Raw genomic sequence first — 21,735 nt, forward strand, 5'->3', positions numbered from 1 at the left:
TCAGCCTGCAAACACAAACCATGTGACAGAACCCTGATTCCTAATCATGTGACTTGCCCCTCGCTGCCCCTCCTCTTCCCCTCCCAGATGAAGAAACCACAAGCTCCAAAATTGGTCACAGTTTTTCTCCGAGCGATCTGAGCATTGCTGATTGGGAATGTGGCATGTTAGCTGTGTTAGCGCCTACAATGTTCTGACAAATATATGATCTTAAACAAACTATATTCTCAATATTTCTGGAAATGTTGCGAGTATAAGCCAGTTACAGCAGCAGAATAAGCTCCTCACATTTCAGCAAAAAAACCATCGCCATACTCTCACAATGTTTTCTTGTTGTTGAGTTTTCCTCCTGTCTGATTCACCCTCTCACACGTGCGTGTTCTCTTCTTCTGTCGGATCTCCATGTGATCTCCTCGACTTTGTTTCCCACTTCAAACACGTCGTCTGTCAGCTTCTCAGCATTCTTTGTTTTTTCGACATCAAACTTTTGCATTCGAACAGCGTGTCAGGGAACTTTTCATTGATATATTTCAAATGACACTCATAAACCCATTCCTTAATTCATTTATTTTCAGTTCCATCTGACCTCTGTCTCTTGTGGATGACTGAGCTCTGGCTCTATAAAGGGCTTCATGTCAATGGAAGCTGTTTAAAGGCCCATTTATGCTCCCTTACAATTCGAAATTGTACCTGTCCGTTGTTACTGTCATTGAGCACGTGCTTCCATGTGTTCTTTGATTCTGTATTGTTGTTAACCAATATATCCACCGGGGGAGCAGCCCACAGTCAAACATTCCAAAACCAACATGGTGACTGTGGAAGAAGTACAGATAACATACCTCTTGCACAAAAGAGGAAAATGGATGGATCTATAAATATATTAATAAATATAAATACATCGCGACTGGAGGACGGAGAATTTCCGCCATTGCTATTTCTTCTTCGTGTCTCATTAGAGCTACATAGTAACAGCAACACTGCCCCCCACAGTTTCCGTCGGTACTGCTCCATTTGGCCTGTATACAGTATGTAAGCTTTGTGGAAATGTGCAGACAAATGGACGAAATGAACGCAGCGCACTGACATCCGTATCCCGATCCATCCGTATCATTGACGGTGATTGGGCCTATAATCTGTTAAAAGCTTGAAGTCATCTGAGTGAATAACATTTATGTTCTGTAGTTGAACTAGCACAGCCGCGCCACACTGCTTCATATAAAGAAAGCTTATTGTCAGACAGTGGCTTGTCATTTTCTGCCCATATTTAAGACCCAAACACTTGAAAATAGTGTAGCATTGTAAATGGGGCGTGTACGTTGTGAGTGGCTCTTAAGGCGCATCTTTGGGTCAACTTGATCCTATTTTGTGCACTCACCTATATTGAGTCCACAAGAAGGTCCTTCCTGTTGGTGGAAGGACAGCTGATAATGCATTTGTTCCCCAAGAGAGTATCGAGGCATCCGTGACCCCTTTCACGTGTCTTTATGTCTTCATGGATTTTCCAGTGAAACTGTAGCTGTTGTTATTGGTCTGATCTACTTATGAACTGTAAACATGTCTGTTTTTATTCTTTCATCACTGTCTGTTGTTGTGTTTGTAAACATACAAAAACACATTATTATGATTCTGAATTCACAGATGACTCATCGATGGTTAAAATAAAAAAGTGACACCTCCCCAAACAAAGCAAGTGAGTTGTTTTCTGCTTTTATTTTGCTTTTAAATTGCGTTCACTTCGGCTCTGTGAGCTTGACAAGTTGAAACACAGCCATAAACCATCAGAGGTCGATGAGCCACCTGTTGCGTAAAATCTTCCAGCTAATTCAACTGTCCTGTTGTGAGTGTGTCCTGACTGCCATGTGTGTTTTGTTCTCTGTTCACTGTGATTGTCCAACACTTGGGATGGCCAAATGTGGTTTCATGAAACAGTGTCCTAGTTTTCAGAGCTCAGTAGGTGGTGCTCTTGGTTTAAACATTATGCAAGCGTTCAGTCACTATATAGTTCGATGACTATACTGTAGATAGTGCCATCTATAGGCCTAAGAAAGTCAGGACACTGTTTCATGAATCATCATCTGAGAAGTGATTTTTTTTTTCCTTTGAAACATTTGAGCAATTCTGTATAAGAAAGTAAATAACATGTTCGCCTACACCTGTTGACATCATGTTTTCTGTTATTCACTTAAAAAAAAATAAAAAGAAGACCTTCTTATCAAAAGTTTGTGGTGGGATTGTGAAATCAATTCTGAGTGAAAGACACACAAACCAGCATCTGTACTCAAGACCATGAGTCAGTCCCACAGAGCAGACGTGAGTCTCTCAAATTGTTGACCAGGTTTAGCTCATCGTGCTAAAACAAGCCCAGCTCTACCCGGTGGCAAATATGCTCATTGTGAGGGACATTGTATTTTAAATGCTTAAATCCCCACAGAGTTTCTGTGTATGACTTGTACTTTGCACGATTTGTGCGGAAATCGTGTGCAAATTCAAGCTTCCGCTGCTTTTATTAAACCATTAGGAAGCACACTTGTCGATGCAACACGAACCAACATGAACCACCAGACCTGCAAGTGTGTCTGTGTGATATTTCCTGCTCTCTCTTTACATATAAATAGAATTGCACCCTGCGCAGCAGCCAAACATTGCAGGAGTCCAGACTGCAACTTCGGTCATTAATTACAAAGCTCCGAGAGACTCTGCATTGTTATTAATGTGGAGCAGCTCTCATCCATCACCTGTGTGGGCTGCTGGCTCCAGTTGCGTCGCAGTCACCGGCGTTTAAGATAAATCCGCTTTTGTTCGACGACTGTATATTAGCGACGCAGCTATTTCAGCAGCTCAGTTATGAACATCATTTTCAGAGGTCGACAACATCATTTATAAATGGCTCGCACATGGTATGGATTGCAGGCACACACCAAACAAGAGGCAGCACATGAATGACTCCTCATGAATACCATTAAGAAGAGCTGTTGGCATGTGCGGCTGTTGCTGCCGACCAAGGATGCCATCATCCTTGGCCTTTTTTTCTATACCCCTTTGCACAACAAGGACGCTCTATTCAGTGGCATGTCAAGTATTGTCTTTCGCTTCGTGTTGTATGTGTTGAAGCTAGGTGCTGGGTTCTTAACAAACTTGCGCTACTGATTCTCAGGCCAGAGGTAGCTTTCACCTACCGGATGTTTCTGGTGATGAGGTCGTGGCTGAGTCACTCTGAAACATCTTGCTTACCAAGACAAAGTTAGCTGCTTCTCCATATGAGTCTGTGGGTACATTTAAATAAATAAATAAACCTCAAGAACAAACAGATTTCAATGAAAATTCTGAAGAACCATGACTGTCAAGAGCTGTTTTCTTATTCGCTCCATTTCTTGTGCAGGTTTTGGGCACCGAATGTCTATTTAGTTTGTTGCTATTAGCCATGTCCAAACTTAACTAGTGGCATTGGTGATTTAGGCTGTGTTCCATTTCTTACCCTAACACTCGGTTTTGACCCGAACACTTGCGCGTTCACATGTGTAGTGTGTCCTAATACTCCTATGGCACTCAGCGTCTTTTCTGGTCCTTTCTCGGCGTGGAATGTAAAATACAAGTAACATCCGACTTACGACCGGGATCGGTTCCCACCAATCGGTCGTAAGTCGGATTGGATGTAAGTCCAATGCCATTCAAAATGGCCAACACGAGGGTTATAGGTACTACTGTCGTAGTAGATGGCTGTGTGAGAGTGAGATGCTGGTATACTGTGTCGCTGTAACTGCACGTACGCGATGCCAGGTTGCTACGTGCTGTGGTGCCAGACATTGAATTTTAAAACATAAAAATAAAAATGCTGGCCACGGTCGCAAGTATGGGTGGACGTAAGTCTAGCAGGTCGTAAGTCGAATACTTAGTTGTTACTTGTACTGTCAGACGTCTCAGTGTGCAAGGAGCTGACTGTGGCATAGTGCCAAAGGTGTGTGGCACAAACAAAACACCACACATCTGCTTCAGATTACAGCCTAGCAAGTCAGTGAGGTGGTCACATTGATGAGGCCATCAGCTCTCAAAACAGACTGTAAAAACGCGTTTTGACGTTTGTCAGAAAGTGAGTTTGCTGTGTTACTATGAAGCATGTCAGATGTATAGCAAATGATAAAACTGGTTGTCACAGGTTGGGACGAAATAACAACGGAGCGTGTCTTTAATCCAAGAACAAAGCAGACAGAAGAAACCAGCATAGACAAACACGTTCAATATAAATAAACACAAGTCGGTTCAGAAAACAACAATGATCAGCAGAACTTGATGGAGCTTTGTCCAACAAAAACCAAAGTGCAGGTTTCAGCCAACTACTGAGGGGATAGATGTTACCATGGGGCGATCAGCTCGAGAGGAATTCGGAGAGCTCTGATTCAGAAACACATGATGAGAATCAAGCGGCTGCCACACAGGGCCTTCAAATCTAGTTATGCCACATGTGAGGCTGCTGCTTGTTTTTGCATGCAGCCTGCTGCAGTTGCATCTTGCTGTTATGAGATGCCAGATTATTGCATCAAAATACATCCACAGTTGGAAAACCATAGGTCTGTCTGCTTTGATGGGCCACATTTGGTAAAGAAAATATCTGATATATGTGCGTAATATATTCACATCAACACACTTCATGTCAAATCATGCTACTCTTTCAGATGAAGGCATTTATTTTTAAATATATTTATCGTACGTTGAGTTCGTTTATTGTAGTTTCTTCATTGTTGGGTATTTTTGATCAATTTTTTCTTTAATAATTCGGATGTGTCGTTGGGATGTTGTTGCTGTGGGATTTCATACTCATGTTAAATGTGTTTCATGCATGAATGACTATAAAACTAAAGATGTGTTTTCATGCCATGACTTCGTGCTTGTCCAAGTTCACTGTATTGAATGTCAAAATGTTCTTTGTAAACATTACAAAATAGCAGTTTCCTGTCACATTTTCTTCACTTTCATTCATGAGGTTACATTCTCAAAGTCTCTTTTAAAGGTTGTAATACCATTCTGAGTTGTCCTGACAACATGATGACACATTACAACTTGTCAACATTAAACATTGCTTAATTGTCCCTTTGTAGATAATCTGAGATTTAATGGATTTTTTCCCCCGAAATGTGGCCACAAAATAGCTGGCTGTAAGAGTGCGTGAATGAAAACATAAAACCTTGAAATGTGTTTCAGGACATTACGTTGTACTGGAGGAAAATCGTAGCGCTCTACAGTACGTGACGTGACTTCTTGGCTGCAACTGTCCTTAAGATGGCTGAGTGTCCGTCCTTCCACTTCTCTCCCTCTTCTCAGATGGTAATGAATCCCCCGTGATCGCTGCTGACCGACTCGGGTACGACACATCGGCCCCTCCGTCTGGTTACTCGTCGCTTGCGGTGGAATTTGGCGTAACAGCGGAAACCTACAGCAGAAAATATATCCGTTTATATCAGAATCAGAATCAAATTTATTGCCATGGTCAGTGGAGAAATAAAATAAAATAAAATAAAATAAAACAAAATAAAATAAACAACAAAGGCTGTTCATGAATTCAACACTCTGACGGTCGAGGGGAAGAAGCTGTTCATAATTTAAATAGATTAATAACTGTTTTCAACTCCTAATAACAAAATACTTTCAAGAACGCAAACTATATAATGCATTATAACTGAAATAGAATTATGAAAATATTGTATGTCCTTTCAAGGGATTATGGTTTTATTTTAAAAAAAAGAACAAAGTTGAAAGGAAATACTATATTTTTGCAGCGGCAATATTTGTCATAAAGCCTTAGTTATTCAAAGATTAGATAATATTAGATAGCACAGTAATAACTAGTGATGGATAGATGAGGTTTCACAACACAGTGTCTTGGTTTTCAGAGGCCACCAGATGGCACTGTCTGCTCTTTAGTGTTTGTACTTCAACAACCAACTGACAGAATGAAACCTCAACTCATTTCTAAAACCAAGATCGCCATCTAGAGGCCTCTGAAAATTAAGCCACTGTTTCATCAACCCTGCAATATTGTTTCATGATACGTGTACCCATCATTAGCAAGGACCATTTCATTTGTGATCTCATGTTTCAAAAAAAATAAACAATGAAAGTGATTTATCATATCACTTAAATGTGTGCTGTGAACATTCTGTGAATTTAAATTAAATCTGGAACACTTTTTTTAGGTTATCATAGCATTCCTCTGTAGGCGGAGCACATGAGTATCAAACAGATGAAGCCCAAAAACAGCAAACAGGAGACAGTTGCAGTCGCCTCCAGCCAGACTCAAACCTGCGACCCTCTTTCTTTGACTTAAAAAAACAATGTTTCCATAAGACACTTTCATTCCTCCACAAGCTGAGGTTGAACCGCCGCTCACCTTCCTCACACATGCAGTCGTCGTAGCACTTGTTGTTGAGTCCTCGGTTGTGAGCTTTACACTCATGTTGTCTCAAGTCACAGCAGGACCCTCGAGGAGGCAACAAAACCATATTAACTAAGCATGCGACGATGACATCAGCCGGGGCGAAAGTTATAAAAAGTTTCATTGAAGATTTACGGGCCGTTTCTCTCCTACCTGGCAGACAATCCAGGTGGTGGTCACATGGTTCGATGGAATCAGGTTCTGCGGTCACATTGCTGCTGCTCGCGTTCTTGCTCCGCCTCTTATCTGCAGTAAGACCATTAGAGCTCAGCGAGTCGTAGCTTTGGGTTCAAGTCAGAGTGTGGCAGCTTCGGTAGCGGACGTAGCTTTGGATACAAGTGAAACATGCTTCATCATAAACAGCATCTCGATATCAATCACCCTCACCTTTCTTCCTGGACGTCGGCCAGACGTCCACCGGTTTCATGTCTTCATAATCGGTCCAGTCAAAAAGAGCCATGTCTAAAGTCGGCATCACCTCTCCTTGACCAGACTTCTGTGTGAGATAGAGCAGGACGGTTAGCGTTGCTAGTAAGATGGAAAATAGTCTTCTGCCTGGTCGAAGAAAGATCCGTTGTGAAACATGTCATGTTTGTCCAGAGTGTCCTAACTAGAGCTAAAATTCCTGGTACAGTTCTTCTGACCTTATGATCATGGGAGTTTGGTGATGTGGCCTGCACACTTTATAAACATCTGATGCCTGTGAAACCTGAAGACTTTGCTGCTAGAACATAGAAATTAACTCAAAGGTTGACGTTGTTAAAGCCATTAAGGCATTTGCAAATATCCATATTTGTTTCCTTGCTCTGAATTTATGGAAATATCAATTAGATCAATGACCACAAATGCATTAAAGCGTCAGCAACAGCTCAATGTTTCATTCAGAAGTCAAAGTTTAATGGTCAATGGGAGACTCATTTGGAGATTGTGTCTTCAGGCGCAAGGTTTTGGTTTGAAGCATCGTTTTGGAAATAAAATATGGAATATGCTTTTGAGCAGTGAGTCAAACCAAAGACAGATGTTGGACTGAACTGATGACGAAAAGATAGTTTGGTGTCATGGTGGGTTCCTATTGTGTCCCCAGTTCTTCACCCTGAGTAGCTCCACCCCCTCATGACCACAGAAATACAAATCTGCAGAATTAATGAGGCTTCGGGTTGAGTGCCTCGATCATTAGCTTGGTATTCAAGAATCTTTAATGAGATTTGGAATCAATATACACAAAGTATTCGCAGTCATCATCAGTATTCGCAAATCAAACATTTACAGGCCTCGCCTCCCCCCCTCAAAAAACGCCCCTCAAGCTGTCTGTTTGCACCACATTGGCTCTCGATCAATACCTATTGACACGAATGACGGTCTGCTCCTCAACTCCCTGATCTGTTCAACAATGGAAGGAGCTCATGACATTTCTTTTCTCCGGCTCGTGGATCAGACTGACGCCTCACGCTGGTGAATGTGACAGGTGGCGACTCGCTCCTGCTGCTCGGACCGGGCTCAGTGCCACAGTTGGCCACACAAAAGCCTCGAGGACTATGAAGACTCAGCGTGTTTCGGCTTCGATTTCAGCTCATATTTATCAGACTGACGCCGTGTTTCCACCGTACGGTACAGTACAGTGAATTACAGTTACTGAGGCTGATTCTCTCCCATTATAGTCATATCACCCATGTTTCTGCCACTGACAGTAGTGTTACATCCGCAGCTGATATGCAGTCAATACACTAATGTAGAACCAGTACCGAGCTTGTCATGTGATTCCTATGACTGAAGCCAATACTACCGTTGACTCACACTATTTTGAACATAAAATACAGTTGAATATTAAACTACTAAAGTTGACGTACCGACCACTAAGATCAGACAGTTGGTCATAATGTTATGGCTGATCTGTGTATCCATTTATTTGTTGCCTCTTTTGGCTGACAAAAATGCCCCCCACATTATCAGCATGTATTTTTTCAGTGAGTAGCTGTGAGGTATTTTCCTCCAAGTTTCCAGTTCACACAGTTACCCAGATGAGCAATGAGGTGTTGGGCATCAGTAAAAGGCCCCGCTCTCTCCCCTCCACAGTGGACTCACGCTGAGAAACAACAGATGTGGGCTTTTACGGTGGGGTCACCTGGGGTTTGGTGAAGGATGGAGGCATCGTTGGGGGATGCTCGTTCATCACCGTGGTAACCATGGAGAATCCAGAGCCAAAGACACCGCCGTTGGGGGAAGGGGAGTCACCGGGTGAGGCGTCCATGAAGGAGGGTGAGGCGGGGGATGATTCCTCGGACTGATCTCTGTCCTTTAGTGGAGATCTCAGAGCCACATCTGGGAGGAACACTGAAGAAGAAGAAAAAGGTTTAGTCATCAAAGGCACAATTTGTAAACATGAACTGACATTTAAATGTCAGTACTATCTGTCAGAAGCACAAGTGCGACCTTCATTTTCACGTATTGGTTTATCAAGTAACTGTCACGTCCAGTTTATGTTGAAGGCTAAACATTGCGTGAAGTCATAACTGCAGTTTTTCAGGAGTTGTCTTTCAATTCGGGCTCAGTCATGCCCTTCACCCGGCGGCCCCGAATTCAATCGATGGTTAAAACTTAAGAACAAAAATATTGTAGGATTCGTCCAGCCTCTGCGAGTCAACGTGAGCCGGCCTACAAATCCGGGTGAAGTTCCTGAATGAGGTTGGCCTTGGCAGATGAGGCCCTGTCCCTTCGCAAAATAACTCTGACCTTTTCAAACAATATGACTGTCACTGATCACATGCTTCCATGCCTTCTTTACAATGGTGTTGCTGTTCACCAATATATCCACCAGTGGGAGCAGCCCAGAGTCAAACTGTAAGCTAAGTCCAAAACAAACATGGCGGCTATGGAAGAAGTATCGATAATGTATCTCTTGCACAAAAGAGGAAAACAGAGTTGTAGGAGGTGGTGGTCGGTGAGGCCGCTAAATATGTCACCACTGCAGAACGAGAATTTCCGCCATTGTTATGCCTTCTTCATGACTCATAAGAGCGACGTATCAGGTAGTAACAGCAACACTGCCACCTATGGTTTGCGGTGGTACTGCTCCGTTTGGCCCGTATCCGTAAGCTTTGTGGAAACGTGCAGAAATACAGAGGAAATGAAAGCTTTGTCTGGGTAAGGATCCGTACCAAACCAATTCAGCTCTCAAGAATTTGAAGGGTTTCACGCGAGCTAGTGTTATTATGACCAATTTTACTGCCAATCCAGGGGCGTGGTCATTGTCACTTGTTGCTATGCCTTGATTATCATAGACCATTGACACAATCATGAACTTCTCACCTTTTCCGTGTCGCCCCTTGTCACGACGTCTTTTGTGGTCAAAGTGTCCATGTCCGTGTCCTCTTCCCTTCCGTGACCCCAGAAGCTGCTTCTCCGGAGCATGGCCCTTGCCCCGAACTCTCTCCCTGTCGTTACTCATCTCCACTCTGACTGGACCCAGGCTCTCCAGACCAGTGCCATCATCATCTGGCCGTGCCAGTGGGTGCAGGGCTCTGTGGGAGAGCAGCCCCTGGCTCTTGTGGCCCCTGCGCTCCTTGCTGTAGCTCTGGACAGCTTGAGGAGGATCCTGGAGGCTGTTGGGGCCTCTCATTGACGACTGAGTCTGCCGTCTCTTGCTGTGTGGCACCCCGGGCTCAGAGCTGAGTGACAGCGTCAGAGTGGCACAGAGGACCCCCAGGATGAGACTCCAGGGGAGAGACATGGTCTGTCAAGCACAGCGTCACCTGTTGGGAAGAGAAACATAGCTGAATTGGAACTATAGAAGGTTAAGAATTAATAAAATTGTCCTTGCTTTTCCATCTGTGGACACTCCTGCTGATCCACGCTGCTTCAAAAGCAAACTGCACTCTTGAGGAACCTTGGGGAAGGTGAATGTGAGGCATATCCATGCGGTCGCCTCCAGGACGAAACTCCAAAACTCATGGTATGGTCGACTCGAGGTGGTGATAAAGGGGCATCTATTTGCATTGAAAAAAACTCTTCCTTTCATTGTCTACGACTCGCTGTTTTCAAAATGACACACATTTCCTTTATGGCTTCTTTCTTGCTTATTCAGCACTCTCCCTGGCCCCCTCCAGCAGCACCTTTCAGTACCGAAGTCCACACATCAGTGAGGTGTGACTGAACTAAAATATGAGCTTCTGTAGGCTTCAAGTTAAGGTGTGCCAACGTGTGCCGTTGGCTACAGAATTATGTCTGTGTTTGCTTTTTAATGGAGTGTGGAAAAGCATGACTTGCCAGGCCCAGCTTCTATTTCAAACACGGTACAGTAAACACCGTGTTGTTTGGTATTGAAATTGAGCTCATCTGCAGCTGACAATTCTGATGACTGAGTCATACAAACGCATAGTGTTCAGCACAGTCACATCCTGACTGATCATCCTGATCATAGAAATGCTGAGCAGTGAAGATGAGATTGAACTGTCAAACGGCAATCCAATCCTTTCATGTTCCTACGTGAGAGTTTTTGCCGTGAAATAGTCAGATAAGAAACAATAAGAGAGTATTTTTACAGTCTCAACATGGTGTGATCGTAACAACACCCTAAGCTTATACTAAAATACCTCCTTACCACTGAAGACAAAGGTAGTGAGCAGGTGCTACAGACGTGGAAAAAGTTTGGACTTTCTCAATACACCTGCACTTTTGAGAGCAGCCATATTTGGGAGTGTTGCTGATGTCATTTCCAGTGGGATGAATTTGCAGTTTGTAAACAAGAAAGCACGGTCGGCCGCTGAGGTGAGACCTTATAGCACTCTCACCACAGAGAGGTGGGGGAGGAGCTGCAGTGGTCACTAGGATGACAACATGTCTGTCAGACATACGAGATGCTGGGATCTGAGCCCGGGTCTTTTGTTCGGCCGAAAAGAACTCCCAGTCCAAATGTCACACTTCAGGACGTGCCCTTGGATTTCACAGTTCACTTCTCTCACTGTTACAATCTGAAGGATCAAACTGAATCCTAATCAATGGTTCAAGCATCGACAAGATCGTCCTTTGGCCACACCCCAAAATAGACCATACCAGGAAGGCTGAGAAATTAGACGGCCCTCTTCGAGGAGGATCACCATCAGAGTCATTCCCACTGTTGATTCTGTGTTGTACAAGTGTGCTGACCAAGAAGCCCTCAAACACACAGAACTTACCGACGCAGAAACACCATTTAAAAACGCATGAGGATCACCTCTAAACTAGTTTTGAAAACAGGGTCCAGCATTGCGACTGACTCATGAAACAAACTGGACAATGTTCTGAACTTGAATCATCAACTCCTCACATCTTTTATTGACATTAAAAGTGGTCAAAATGCACTGTTTTCGCCCAAGTGTCTGAAGTTCCGACAGCCCAGCCAGTCTCAGCTGCTGCTTGTCATCTCTGGTGCTACCGAAGATCGGCTCTGTGGGTGGAGCTGCAGACATACAGGCAAAAACAGCGCATTTGGAGTGCTTTAAGCTAAATAATGATTTCATCGGTTTGATGTGACATGGCTCAATATTTTGGCAGCATGACGCTCTTTAGACTGTAAAAAAAGAAAACACCAATAAAGAACTTGCTTTTATATTTATCTTTAAATCTCTAAAGAAAGCTCTTTTGAGAGTAATAACGTTCACACACTCTGAGGCGTCCCAGATTAAAAACTGGTGTGTGGTAAACAACACAGAGACACCACAGAGGCGGCATTCTACAATTGTGTGTATTTTCAGAGGGAAGCAGCAGGGCGGCATCTGTTACTGCGGAGACGCCAGCAGGCCACACAGAGAGGTTCTCAATACCCTGGTTGGGAGGACAGAGGGAGAACCTCACTTGCGTTTCAATCAACTCATTTCGTTGGTGCTCAAAATGTGGTATATGAGCAGTGTCCCATGAAAATGTTCCTTGACAAAGAGGGTGCAGAGCCAGAAGCGTCGCAGAAGGTGGGTCACCGTGTGCCGATGTTTGTTTACTTCACTAGGAGTGTTCTAGGCCAAACTTAATTTGTGGGTTTACACAGCACACAGCATGAAAGCAAAGAGAAGGCAATGTTTGTCTTCATTTTTAATTCTTCACACGACACACTCATGGATGAGCCGACTTCCATGAAACTTTGAGGACGTTGAATGAGGATTAGATGATTCGATTTTAGTGGAGATCTGTATACTGTCTAGACCCGCGAATCATTTATGCAAGTCAGTTTCTAGCTACTGTCCCCTGTTGGGTGACTGGCCTCCTCGCAATAAATAAGATATTATTGAATTCCTGTAATTTCCTGACTATGAGCCGCCATTTTTTTCTCGCGGTCTGAGCCCTGCAGCTTATACATCAGTGCTGCTAATATATGGATATATGAATATATGGATTTTAAAAGTCTAAAATCAGAAGTGATGAAATCAGGCCTTTTTATTTACCCTTAAAATTCTTCAAATGCGCTGTTTTCGCCGGCGGCTACGGCAACAGCGCTGATCTCCTGGAGGTCTGGATTCGGGAAGATCTGCTGTGGTGTCAGAACTTTGGGCACGCGGGTGAAAACAGCACATTTTGAGCGCTTTCATTTGAATAAAAAATGTGAGGAGTTCATGATTCCAGTTCAGAACATTGCCGCGTTTGTCTCATGAGTCAGTCTCCATGCTGGACCCGTCAAAACAAGCGTTAAACCTTTCCTGTCTCCGCACTGGACCGTGGTCGAGTGTCACAGGGGAGGTGCTCGCTCTCCACACCTGGCTCAAGCGCTCACACCAGGGTTTAATGCCCTGTTGCTGGCTGGAGCTCGGACAGGGATGAAACAAGTTGCGAACAGGGTGTTACTTTGGTTTATTGTCCGTCACAGCCAAACTGCACAAGACCAAACATTTGGAGCTGAACACACATGGGAAACTTCTACACTCTCCAAGAGACATCACTCATCGTGTAACCCCGCGCAAATGCAGTGGCTACGTACACATACATGAACAGCGCACCTACACGCTACAATCACTCTTACAACACTAGTTTTGAAAAGCTTTTTTAAGCCTGGTGCACCACTGACCTTTCTACGGAGCAGACAGCACCACTGCACCTGCATGTATGAGCAAGATCTATTGTCCTTCTTAAATCTATTGGATGCGGCTAATATTCCAGTGCACTCAAAAGTCCGGAAATTACGGTATATAGAGCAAATAAATATAGTAAAAAAGTCCTAAATTTCTTTCTTTTGTTTTTCCTACATTTGTCAGTCCCCCGATTGGCCAGATATATCAACAGTTTGATCCTCTCAAAGATGACTTTGGGATTTATCACCTAAATCCATGAACACCTTGTGAGTGAAGTACTTTATGACGTCCTGCACGTAAATTTAGTGCAAGTTACAGAAGCGGCCTTATGAAAGTGGGTTGTTTTTCTGCACTTGACGTGAGGTAACAAACAATAACAATCACAGAGACTGTCCTTTTACGGCCGCTGGAGCACAGCATGTTGGCTTCCATTAAAAACACAATTTCAGCACGTGCCAAGGGTTTGGGCCAGACTCCTGAAGCATGACACAGCTGTCGGGCAGCTACGTCTGAATATGAGAGCGAGAGATAAGTGTGAGGTGATGGGTAATCTTGCGAGAAATTGCAACGGGGACGCTGTTGGAGAGGCGGATGATTAAGCGCTGATGAGATCGGAGACCCTCTCTGGTGTGTGATCAGTCGACGCTCGGCAGCGCCACAGCACTGACCAGCACTGACACATGCGACCATCGACGTGCGTCCGCATCAGACGGAAGATCTCATCTTGCAGAGCCACCAGGCAGCAATTAATCAGGCCAAGGCTGCATTTGCACACACTTGAAATGGAGCTCTGTGGCTCAAATAAGCTTTTTCAACTCCGTTATTGAGCATGAAACCACAATACAAAAATATTCTGCAGGATGGATTCTAAGAGCTTCCCATTCATTCAGGCCCAAGCTTGGCGGTCAATCCTGGAGAAATGAAATACAGTGGTACCTTGGTTTTCAAACGTCCCGGAATTCGGAGTTCGAACAAAAATTTCAAGATTTTTTTTGCTTCGGAATTCGAACGAATATCCAGAACTTGAACGCCTGCGAAAAAAACGTACACGGACCGATCATCCAACCCACGACGTGCTTTGTTATTGTGTGTAACACAGCCTCTGTGTGCAGATGTGTCCCGTTACCTACATTTACTGACTGTTTTTTCTTCCTATTGAGGTGTAAAACCTTTCCGCACTGGACCGTGGTAGAGTGTCACAGTGTCTCCGAGGCTGGAGCGCACACTCCAGGGTTGTCCTGTTGTCGGCTGGAGGTCGGACAGGGATGAGGCGAGTCTCAGTCTTCTTCCAGTCGCCATGTTGGTTTTGGAGTCTGTTGTTGTAATAAACTTCTGACTTTGGGCTGCAGCCCCTGGTATATATATTGGCAAAGAGCAATACCATTGTAAAGAACTCTTGGAAAAATGTCATCAGTGATGGGAATATCGTTTGAAATGGACGGGTACAATTTTGTACATAAAGGGAGCATAACTTGTTAAGAGGCGCCACAGAAGTTCTTACTGAATGTTTCTTATAAAGGGATGTGTCATTTCCTTCTTTGGTTTCACTCCTCTCTTTACACTGACCTCTGAGAACTAAAGTTTAAAACACAACCACATTTTTTCTCAGCACACTTTGTTCCACACCCTCTTGCTCTTGGCTCAGACACGAATGTATTTAAATAAAATAAAACTCTCGCAGTGGGTGCATTAATGTCCCTGTAAAATTAATGTCTCAAACCAAACACTATCATTCCTATCTTAGTAAATATCACCTACCTTTCCTATCGGATTTGGAACACAGCCAATGAAGAAGCGATGGAGAAACAATGAGTCAGAGGGGAAACGTTTTGGATTTACTAAGCTTAAGCTGAGCTGCTAAAGGGTCTTTTCGGCTGCAGTCTCCGGTGGGAAAATATAAAGAAAACCTTCATGGTGATGATTCTCCATGTCTGATTCAGTTGGACCAGTATTTCCAGCACCGAGCTTCAATGGAGAAACCATTTAAAACCAGCTCAATCGCGAACCCCCACTTTGACTTTGCATAACAATCAGCTTCTCCAAGCTGCAGAGAACTTGATTTCCTGAAGGGCCAATATGTACGTGTGCAATATGAAAACGCTTAGTCGGGTAATTTCGCCGCAGACAATATTGGATCAGGCTCATGAATCGATTGGGAATTGTGTTGTCGGAGTGTTGGGCTCGTGGTAATGGAGGGTGATCTAAGCGAACACCAGGGGCATAAAGACGGTCCATCTGTCGCTGAGAGTCCCGATGCAGGTACAACAGATGTGAGCCGAGACCGGGACATTGTGATGCATTGGTGCCGTGGCCTTCATCTTCCATTTGCCTCTCACAGCAGGGGGACCTCCTCCAGACACCCACATTGAGACGTGTTCCAAAAAATGCTGAGACTCAAACAGCACCAGAAGCGCAGTGAGGGGCATCCCACAGAGAACAGACAGAAAGAGGAGGACAAAAGGAGGAGGAGGACGAGACAGGGCGGCACCCATAAAATAGGATGTCATTTGCAGTGAGAAGAGGGAAAGTGAACTAAAGGAGGACGATTCAGCTTGTCTTCATTAGAGCGTGATGAAGAGGAAGACACCGGCTGAATCCTAACTGACATCCAAACAGGACCGGGCATCCAAGCCCACAACAGAAACACCTGGATCCTGGGAACAGTTGGTCACACTCCAGTGCAGAAGCAGTCATGTGGATCATGCACAGCCTTCCAATGAACCCAAACTTTCTGCCACTTTGCTCAACAAAAGGCATGTTTGACTGCCTGCGAGTGTTGGAAGAGCCTGATCAAACAGATGCAGCGACGTTTGGCAGCGACATCCAGGGCCGTTTTCCACACGCCGGCGCGAGAACTGCTTGGCAGTGGAGCTTTGGGCAGAAATCAAACCGGAGATGAAGGAAATCATGTAGGAGGCGACTGCACAACGGTGCGGGCTTATAAGGATTTGAGAATCAAACAAGAAATGAAGTTTCAATCTTAGTGTTGCGCTTTTTCAAGTCAGGACATGATCAGCGATTTTATTCTGCAGGAACTACAGCAACCTGTCATCAGCCCAGGCCTGGAATCAAACCCTAATCTGACGTGAGGTATATATTGAGGAATTGAGGAATATTATATGTATAATATTCTGCCTTAGCCGCCATGAAATACAAGTAACTTAAGACCTGCTCGACCTCCGTCCGCTCGTACTTACAACCACGGCCAGCATTTTTATTTCCTTTTTTTTATATTCAGTGTCTGGCACCGCAGCACGTAGCAGCCCGGCATCGCGTACGACAGTTACTGCAGCACAGTATCCCAGCATCTCACTCACACACAGCTATCTACCACTACAGTCGTATCTATAACCCTCGCGTCGGCCATTTTGAATGGCATTCGACTTACGTCCAATCCGACTTACGACCGGTTTGTCGGAACCGATCCCGGTCGTAAGTCGGATGTTACTTGTATTGGGTTAACTGGATGTAACCCCAGTTCTATGTCTACGTGCAATGACTACAATGTGTGCCATGCTGCAACAGTCTCATGAAGAGAGCAAGTGGCTGGCCGTCTACGTGGCGACTCATGTATTAGTGCTCCGATGACTTTCTGAATTTCTTCAGTACTCACTCTGGCCAGCGTGTGGCACACAGCCGCCGTTTCAGAGCAACTATTTCCCCAACAAAGACCACGCCACCTCAGCACTGCAGATGAACTACTCTGTTGTATGTAACAATTCAAACACCATTCATGCAGCCACAAAACCTCAGTTTAATGTTGTGTTTATTATTATTATTACTTATATATTGATCGTCAAGGACTCATGTCATTTACTACATCTTGATCTGACTCGCCACGGGCAAGATTTCACCCCCACCTCTGTGCATCTGCTAGAGATATCCAAGCGTATAATCCACCTCTTGGAGCAGGTCAATAGTCAGCTTTGTTTGTTTTCACATCTAAGATTTTCTGAGTCAAACAGACTTTGACCCGAGACGTAGCTCTTTATGTGAAAGCCGCTTTGAAAGATGGAAGGCCATTGGCAGCAGTGGGTGAGACATATGTCTGTTTTATTCATTTAGTTTACTTTTCAATTTTAAAAAGGCAGTGAAGAACACAAACACCTTGGAGATGGGAGCTGCTGTTCAGCACTGAAATAAAGTACGGGCTTGTCAGCACCCAGACAGAATGATACAAAGTCAATCTGGTTCCTCAAGCTAAAGTTGCGCTCCCTAATGTTACTGCTTTCCAAAAGTCATCACCCACAGAAAATGTTTCTCCAGCAAGAGACAGCAGCTATGCAGTTCAGATTTTAAAGTCAAGAGCTCCAGTGGGTTGTGATGGTGTATCTGAGCTCAGGTGACTAGGCAAGTCAAGACACGACAACTGAGAGGCCCGTCATAACACAATGTCATGGGTGTGCACCGGGGCCTCCTCCCACGCCAGCGATGTTCTGAACAAGATGCCGGAGCCACATCTACTTCCATGTTGTAGCGGCATCGTGGCAGCATCTGGATGATCTAGCTAATGTCTCGACTCTCATTTCTGCAACCTTCAATTTCAGCCGTAAACTGAGCAGCATATTCATCAGGAATATGCGGCGACATATCACAACACAGAAAATGACTGATTATTCATCAATTATTCACACAAAGGTCATCATTTTTCAAATCTATATCAACTAGATTCATGGTTCATTTCGCATCAAACCATAACTCACTCACACAATATTAGCGTACAGGATCTACTTGGTCCACAAACTTACATAATATGAAAAAACGCTACTTGGAAAAATATCAACGGGAAATAACAGGATGACTTTGTTTACTATTTGGAGGCATATTCAAGTTGGAGGACTGTTCATCTAAATGTGGTTCTAGAACGAAGTAAAGAAGTGAATACTAAAGAAAAGTCATGTATACATGTAAACATTTGCATGTTTGTCCTTTCAGCGAATTTAAGTTTTGGGTGAAATGGGACAAATTAAACGACAAAGACAACGAACAAACACCAAGAGCCTCACCTGCGGATGCTGTTTGCGGTTCCGGCTGCTGTGTCAGTTGGGTGTGCGGGCGGGCGACAGCAGCAGCAGCAGCAGTCCGCTCTCGGTGCACTCCGGAGCGGCGAGCATCCACACACTGACTCGGCGGCTGGTGGAGGAGAGACTTCGGCGGCGCGCTCCCGACAGCGCGTGCGCGTCCTGGATAATTGGGGGATGTCTTTGACGGGGGGAGGGGGAGCAGGTGGTTGGGAGGAGGAGGGGGAGAGGAACTGACAATCGATCGATGCAGGTATTGATGGGGGGGTGTTCAGCTACTGCTACGTAGACGATCCATTGTAGTACACCTCCACAGAGACTAGTACTGTCGTGTTGACCACTCACACTACAAGTACTATGATGTGACAGCTGCATTCACACTACTACAAACACTCCAATAAACATGTACTCCTCAGGCTGCTGCAAATACTACTACTAATAATAATTATAAAACAAATACTACCGTCACTATGAGAAATACCACTGATTTAGTAGTACATGAGTTGTACTGGACTTCCAGAACAGTAATAAAGAAAGCTGACACAGCTAACAACAAATACTAGTTTTACTACGACCAATACTTAGATAGTAGTAAATATTACTGCTAAATATTAGTAGTGTAAATACAACCGTTACAATAACTGAGGTGTCTACTACTACAAAAAGTGCAACAAGTACGACTATAATGCTCCACACAATAACAAGAAACACTGCTGTTACAATACTGTGTAATACAGTGGTACCTCGCTTCTCGACCACAATCCGTTCCAGATGGTCCGTTCGAGAAGCGACTTGTTTGAAATCTGAATCGATTTTTCCCATTACAATGAATGGAAAAAGAAATGATGCGTTCCAAGCCTTAAAATAGTCTTTTGTAGGAGTGAATGTAGAGTGTCTGCTGCAGGTGGCTGTTCCTCTATGTGTGTGGCCGCTGCATGTGGGAGGGGTTGCCGAGTGAGTGAGGTCTCTCCAGAAGTGAAGAGGTGCCCGGTGCGTGTCCAGCTCTGAATGTGCGCTTCTGTGCAGTTTGGCTGCAACAGGACATCAAACCCTGGAGTGTGGAGAGCGAGCACCTCCCCTGTGACACTCCACCACGGTCCAGTGCGGAGACAGGAAAGGTTTTACACCTCAATATGAAGAAAACAGTCAGTAAATGGAGCTAACGGGACACGTCTGCATACAGAGGCTGCGTTATACACAATAACAAAGCGCCTCGTGGGTCAGCTGATCCGTCCGTGCACGTTATGTTTTTTCCGGCTTTTTTCGGGGGCGTTCGAGTTCTGGATTTTCGTTCGAAATCCGAAGCAAAAAAATCTCAAAATATTTGTTTGAACTTGTTATTTGTTCAAAAACCGAGGTACCACTGTACTATGATGAATTCTGATGGTATTATGACAAATACTGCGACTACAAAGAATAGTAGTGCGACTGCCACCGACACTACAACTGCTGACAGGAATAGAATTGATAGCTCAACAAATATTACACCCATTCTGCTGCAAATACTCAACTAATATCAACCAATATCAATATCAAGTATTTATACTGCAATTACATCCACAGCTACTATGAGTGCCACTGATGTGACAATTACTTCCGCAAACACTGGTGTAAATACTGCAATCATGAACTATTAAAGCTACTAATACTACAACACCACTGCGACTCCTGTAAACATTACCAAACAAATATTACTGCTGTTAAGTTTTGACTGCTATACTAACTAGTATAATATACTTGCCACGAATATACTGCTATATAAACTACTGATGTGATTCGAGCCACTAGATGGCGCTCTTGGTTCAGAAATCATGTGAGGTTTCCTTGAATTAGTTGTTCAAGTCCAAACATTTTACAGCTGACAGTGCCCTCTAGTGGCCTCTGAAAATCAGGACACTGTTTCGTGAAACCTCATATACCCATCACAACTACAAAGACAATGGATGTTAGAAGTAATATAAATTAAATGAGCCACTAACTCAACAGTACTTCAAACTGTTACTACAACAAAGACTACATGTACTGCAACTACTACAAAAATCCCTTGTTACCATTGATAAATGTCAACAACAAATACTATTGCTTCAGCTGTACTGCCTGCTAAGTTGTGCTGCCTTGCACGCTACAGAAGAACTCCCATCTTCTACTATGGCACCATGTTGAAGCGCTACTCCAAGTGTCTGACAGATGACTCCCCCCTGAACCTTCTCTCTCACGGGAGCACGTGCCTCAGACGGTCGAGTTTTGGCATGAATGAGATCAGTCGAATGAGTTGTGAAACAGAGAGCAGCAGACTCTCCCACTCACTCCTGATCCAGTTCAGGGTCGCCATCTTCTCCAACTGCAGCTACATTTTTCATGTCGGCCTCAGCAGAAGAATCTGAGAGAAGATTTCTTAGGCTGACACCCTGCAGGGGATCAGCTGACATTTGGATTTCTATTCCGTTTTGTCTTGCGCAAACATGGGACTCGCACAACTGAGAACTTCGTATATATTTAGTGTGGCCTGCAAATCTGCTGTCAGAAGATGAATACATGAGTTCTGCAAACACGAAGAGTCACTCCTGTCGTCAACGTCTGGAGCTCATCATCGTCACACTCCTCATTCTGTTTCTGTGCCTGTACACATCACAGCCCTTCAGCATGTGCTGCCATACAGTTCTATAATAATATATGATAACATTTATATTCACTTATGTTTAAAATGTCCTTCAATCTAAAAGTACAGGCAAACAACTTTACAAATATGTTAATATCTCTATCTATCTATCTATCTATCTATCTATCTATCTATCTATCTATATATATATATATATATATATATATATATATATATATATATATATGAGTTCCATATTCCTGAGGCGAAACGTGGCATGAGACCTTAAAGTCTGTCTTGCACTCAGATCTGTCCATCGTACTGGAGAGAAAAAAAAAAAAATTCTCTGCTCGTGTACCATTAAGAAGTAATTCACATGAGTAATTTTAATAAACATATTTTAGTTGTATTGTTTTTCATTTTAATTGAAGAATAAATACAAATCGTATAATGCAAAATAAAATAAAGATAATAAATGACGTTTTATATTCCAATGATAATATAACATTAAAAATACTGTGTTATAGAATTCAGTGTTTTATATTATATTATGTAAAATAATACAGATATACTGTCGGGAAAATAACACTAATAGAAAGGAGAACGTAAAGATCATTTTTATGGCTCTGATTTCCTGGAGTTATTCAAAACAAACTT

The 21,735-nt window shown here is 43.7% G+C and overlaps 1 protein-coding gene across 1 annotated transcript; it reads right to left on the minus strand.

The window, feature by feature from the left end:
- Nucleotides 1–4,163: 4,163 nt before the first annotated feature.
- On the minus strand, nucleotides 4,164–18,605 carry draxina (dorsal inhibitory axon guidance protein a). The gene is made up of 7 exons (XM_053868460.1): nucleotides 18,465–18,605; nucleotides 9,734–10,176; nucleotides 8,550–8,758; nucleotides 6,815–6,923; nucleotides 6,581–6,673; nucleotides 6,383–6,472; nucleotides 4,164–5,425 (listed from the first exon to the last, which is right to left on the minus strand). The coding sequence occupies exons 2-7, from the start codon at nucleotides 10,152–10,154 to the stop codon at nucleotides 5,313–5,315; spliced, it is 1,035 nt and encodes a 344-aa protein (XP_053724435.1). The 5' UTR covers nucleotides 10,155–10,176; nucleotides 18,465–18,605; the 3' UTR covers nucleotides 4,164–5,312.
- Between the last annotated feature and the right edge of the window lie 3,130 nt (nucleotides 18,606–21,735).

This window comes from Synchiropus splendidus, chromosome 6 (genome assembly GCF_027744825.2).
Source record: "Synchiropus splendidus isolate RoL2022-P1 chromosome 6, RoL_Sspl_1.0, whole genome shotgun sequence".
In the NCBI taxonomy this organism is placed as follows: domain Eukaryota; kingdom Metazoa; phylum Chordata; class Actinopteri; order Syngnathiformes; family Callionymidae; genus Synchiropus; species Synchiropus splendidus.

Excerpts from the sequence above, each read along its gene's own strand:
- draxina (XM_053868460.1), bottom strand. The coding sequence starts at position 10,154 with ATGTCTCTCCCCTGGAGTCTCATCCTGGGGGTCCTCTGTGCCACTCTG. Across the intron at positions 6,924-8,549 it reads CATCCTTCACCAAACCCCAG|AAGTCTGGTCAAGGAGAGGT; the intron begins GTGACCCCACCG and ends TATCTCACACAG. Across the intron at positions 5,426-6,382 it reads CGACTGCATGTGTGAGGAAG|GTTTCCGCTGTTACGCCAAA; the intron begins GTGAGCGGCGGT and ends TTTCTGCTGTAG.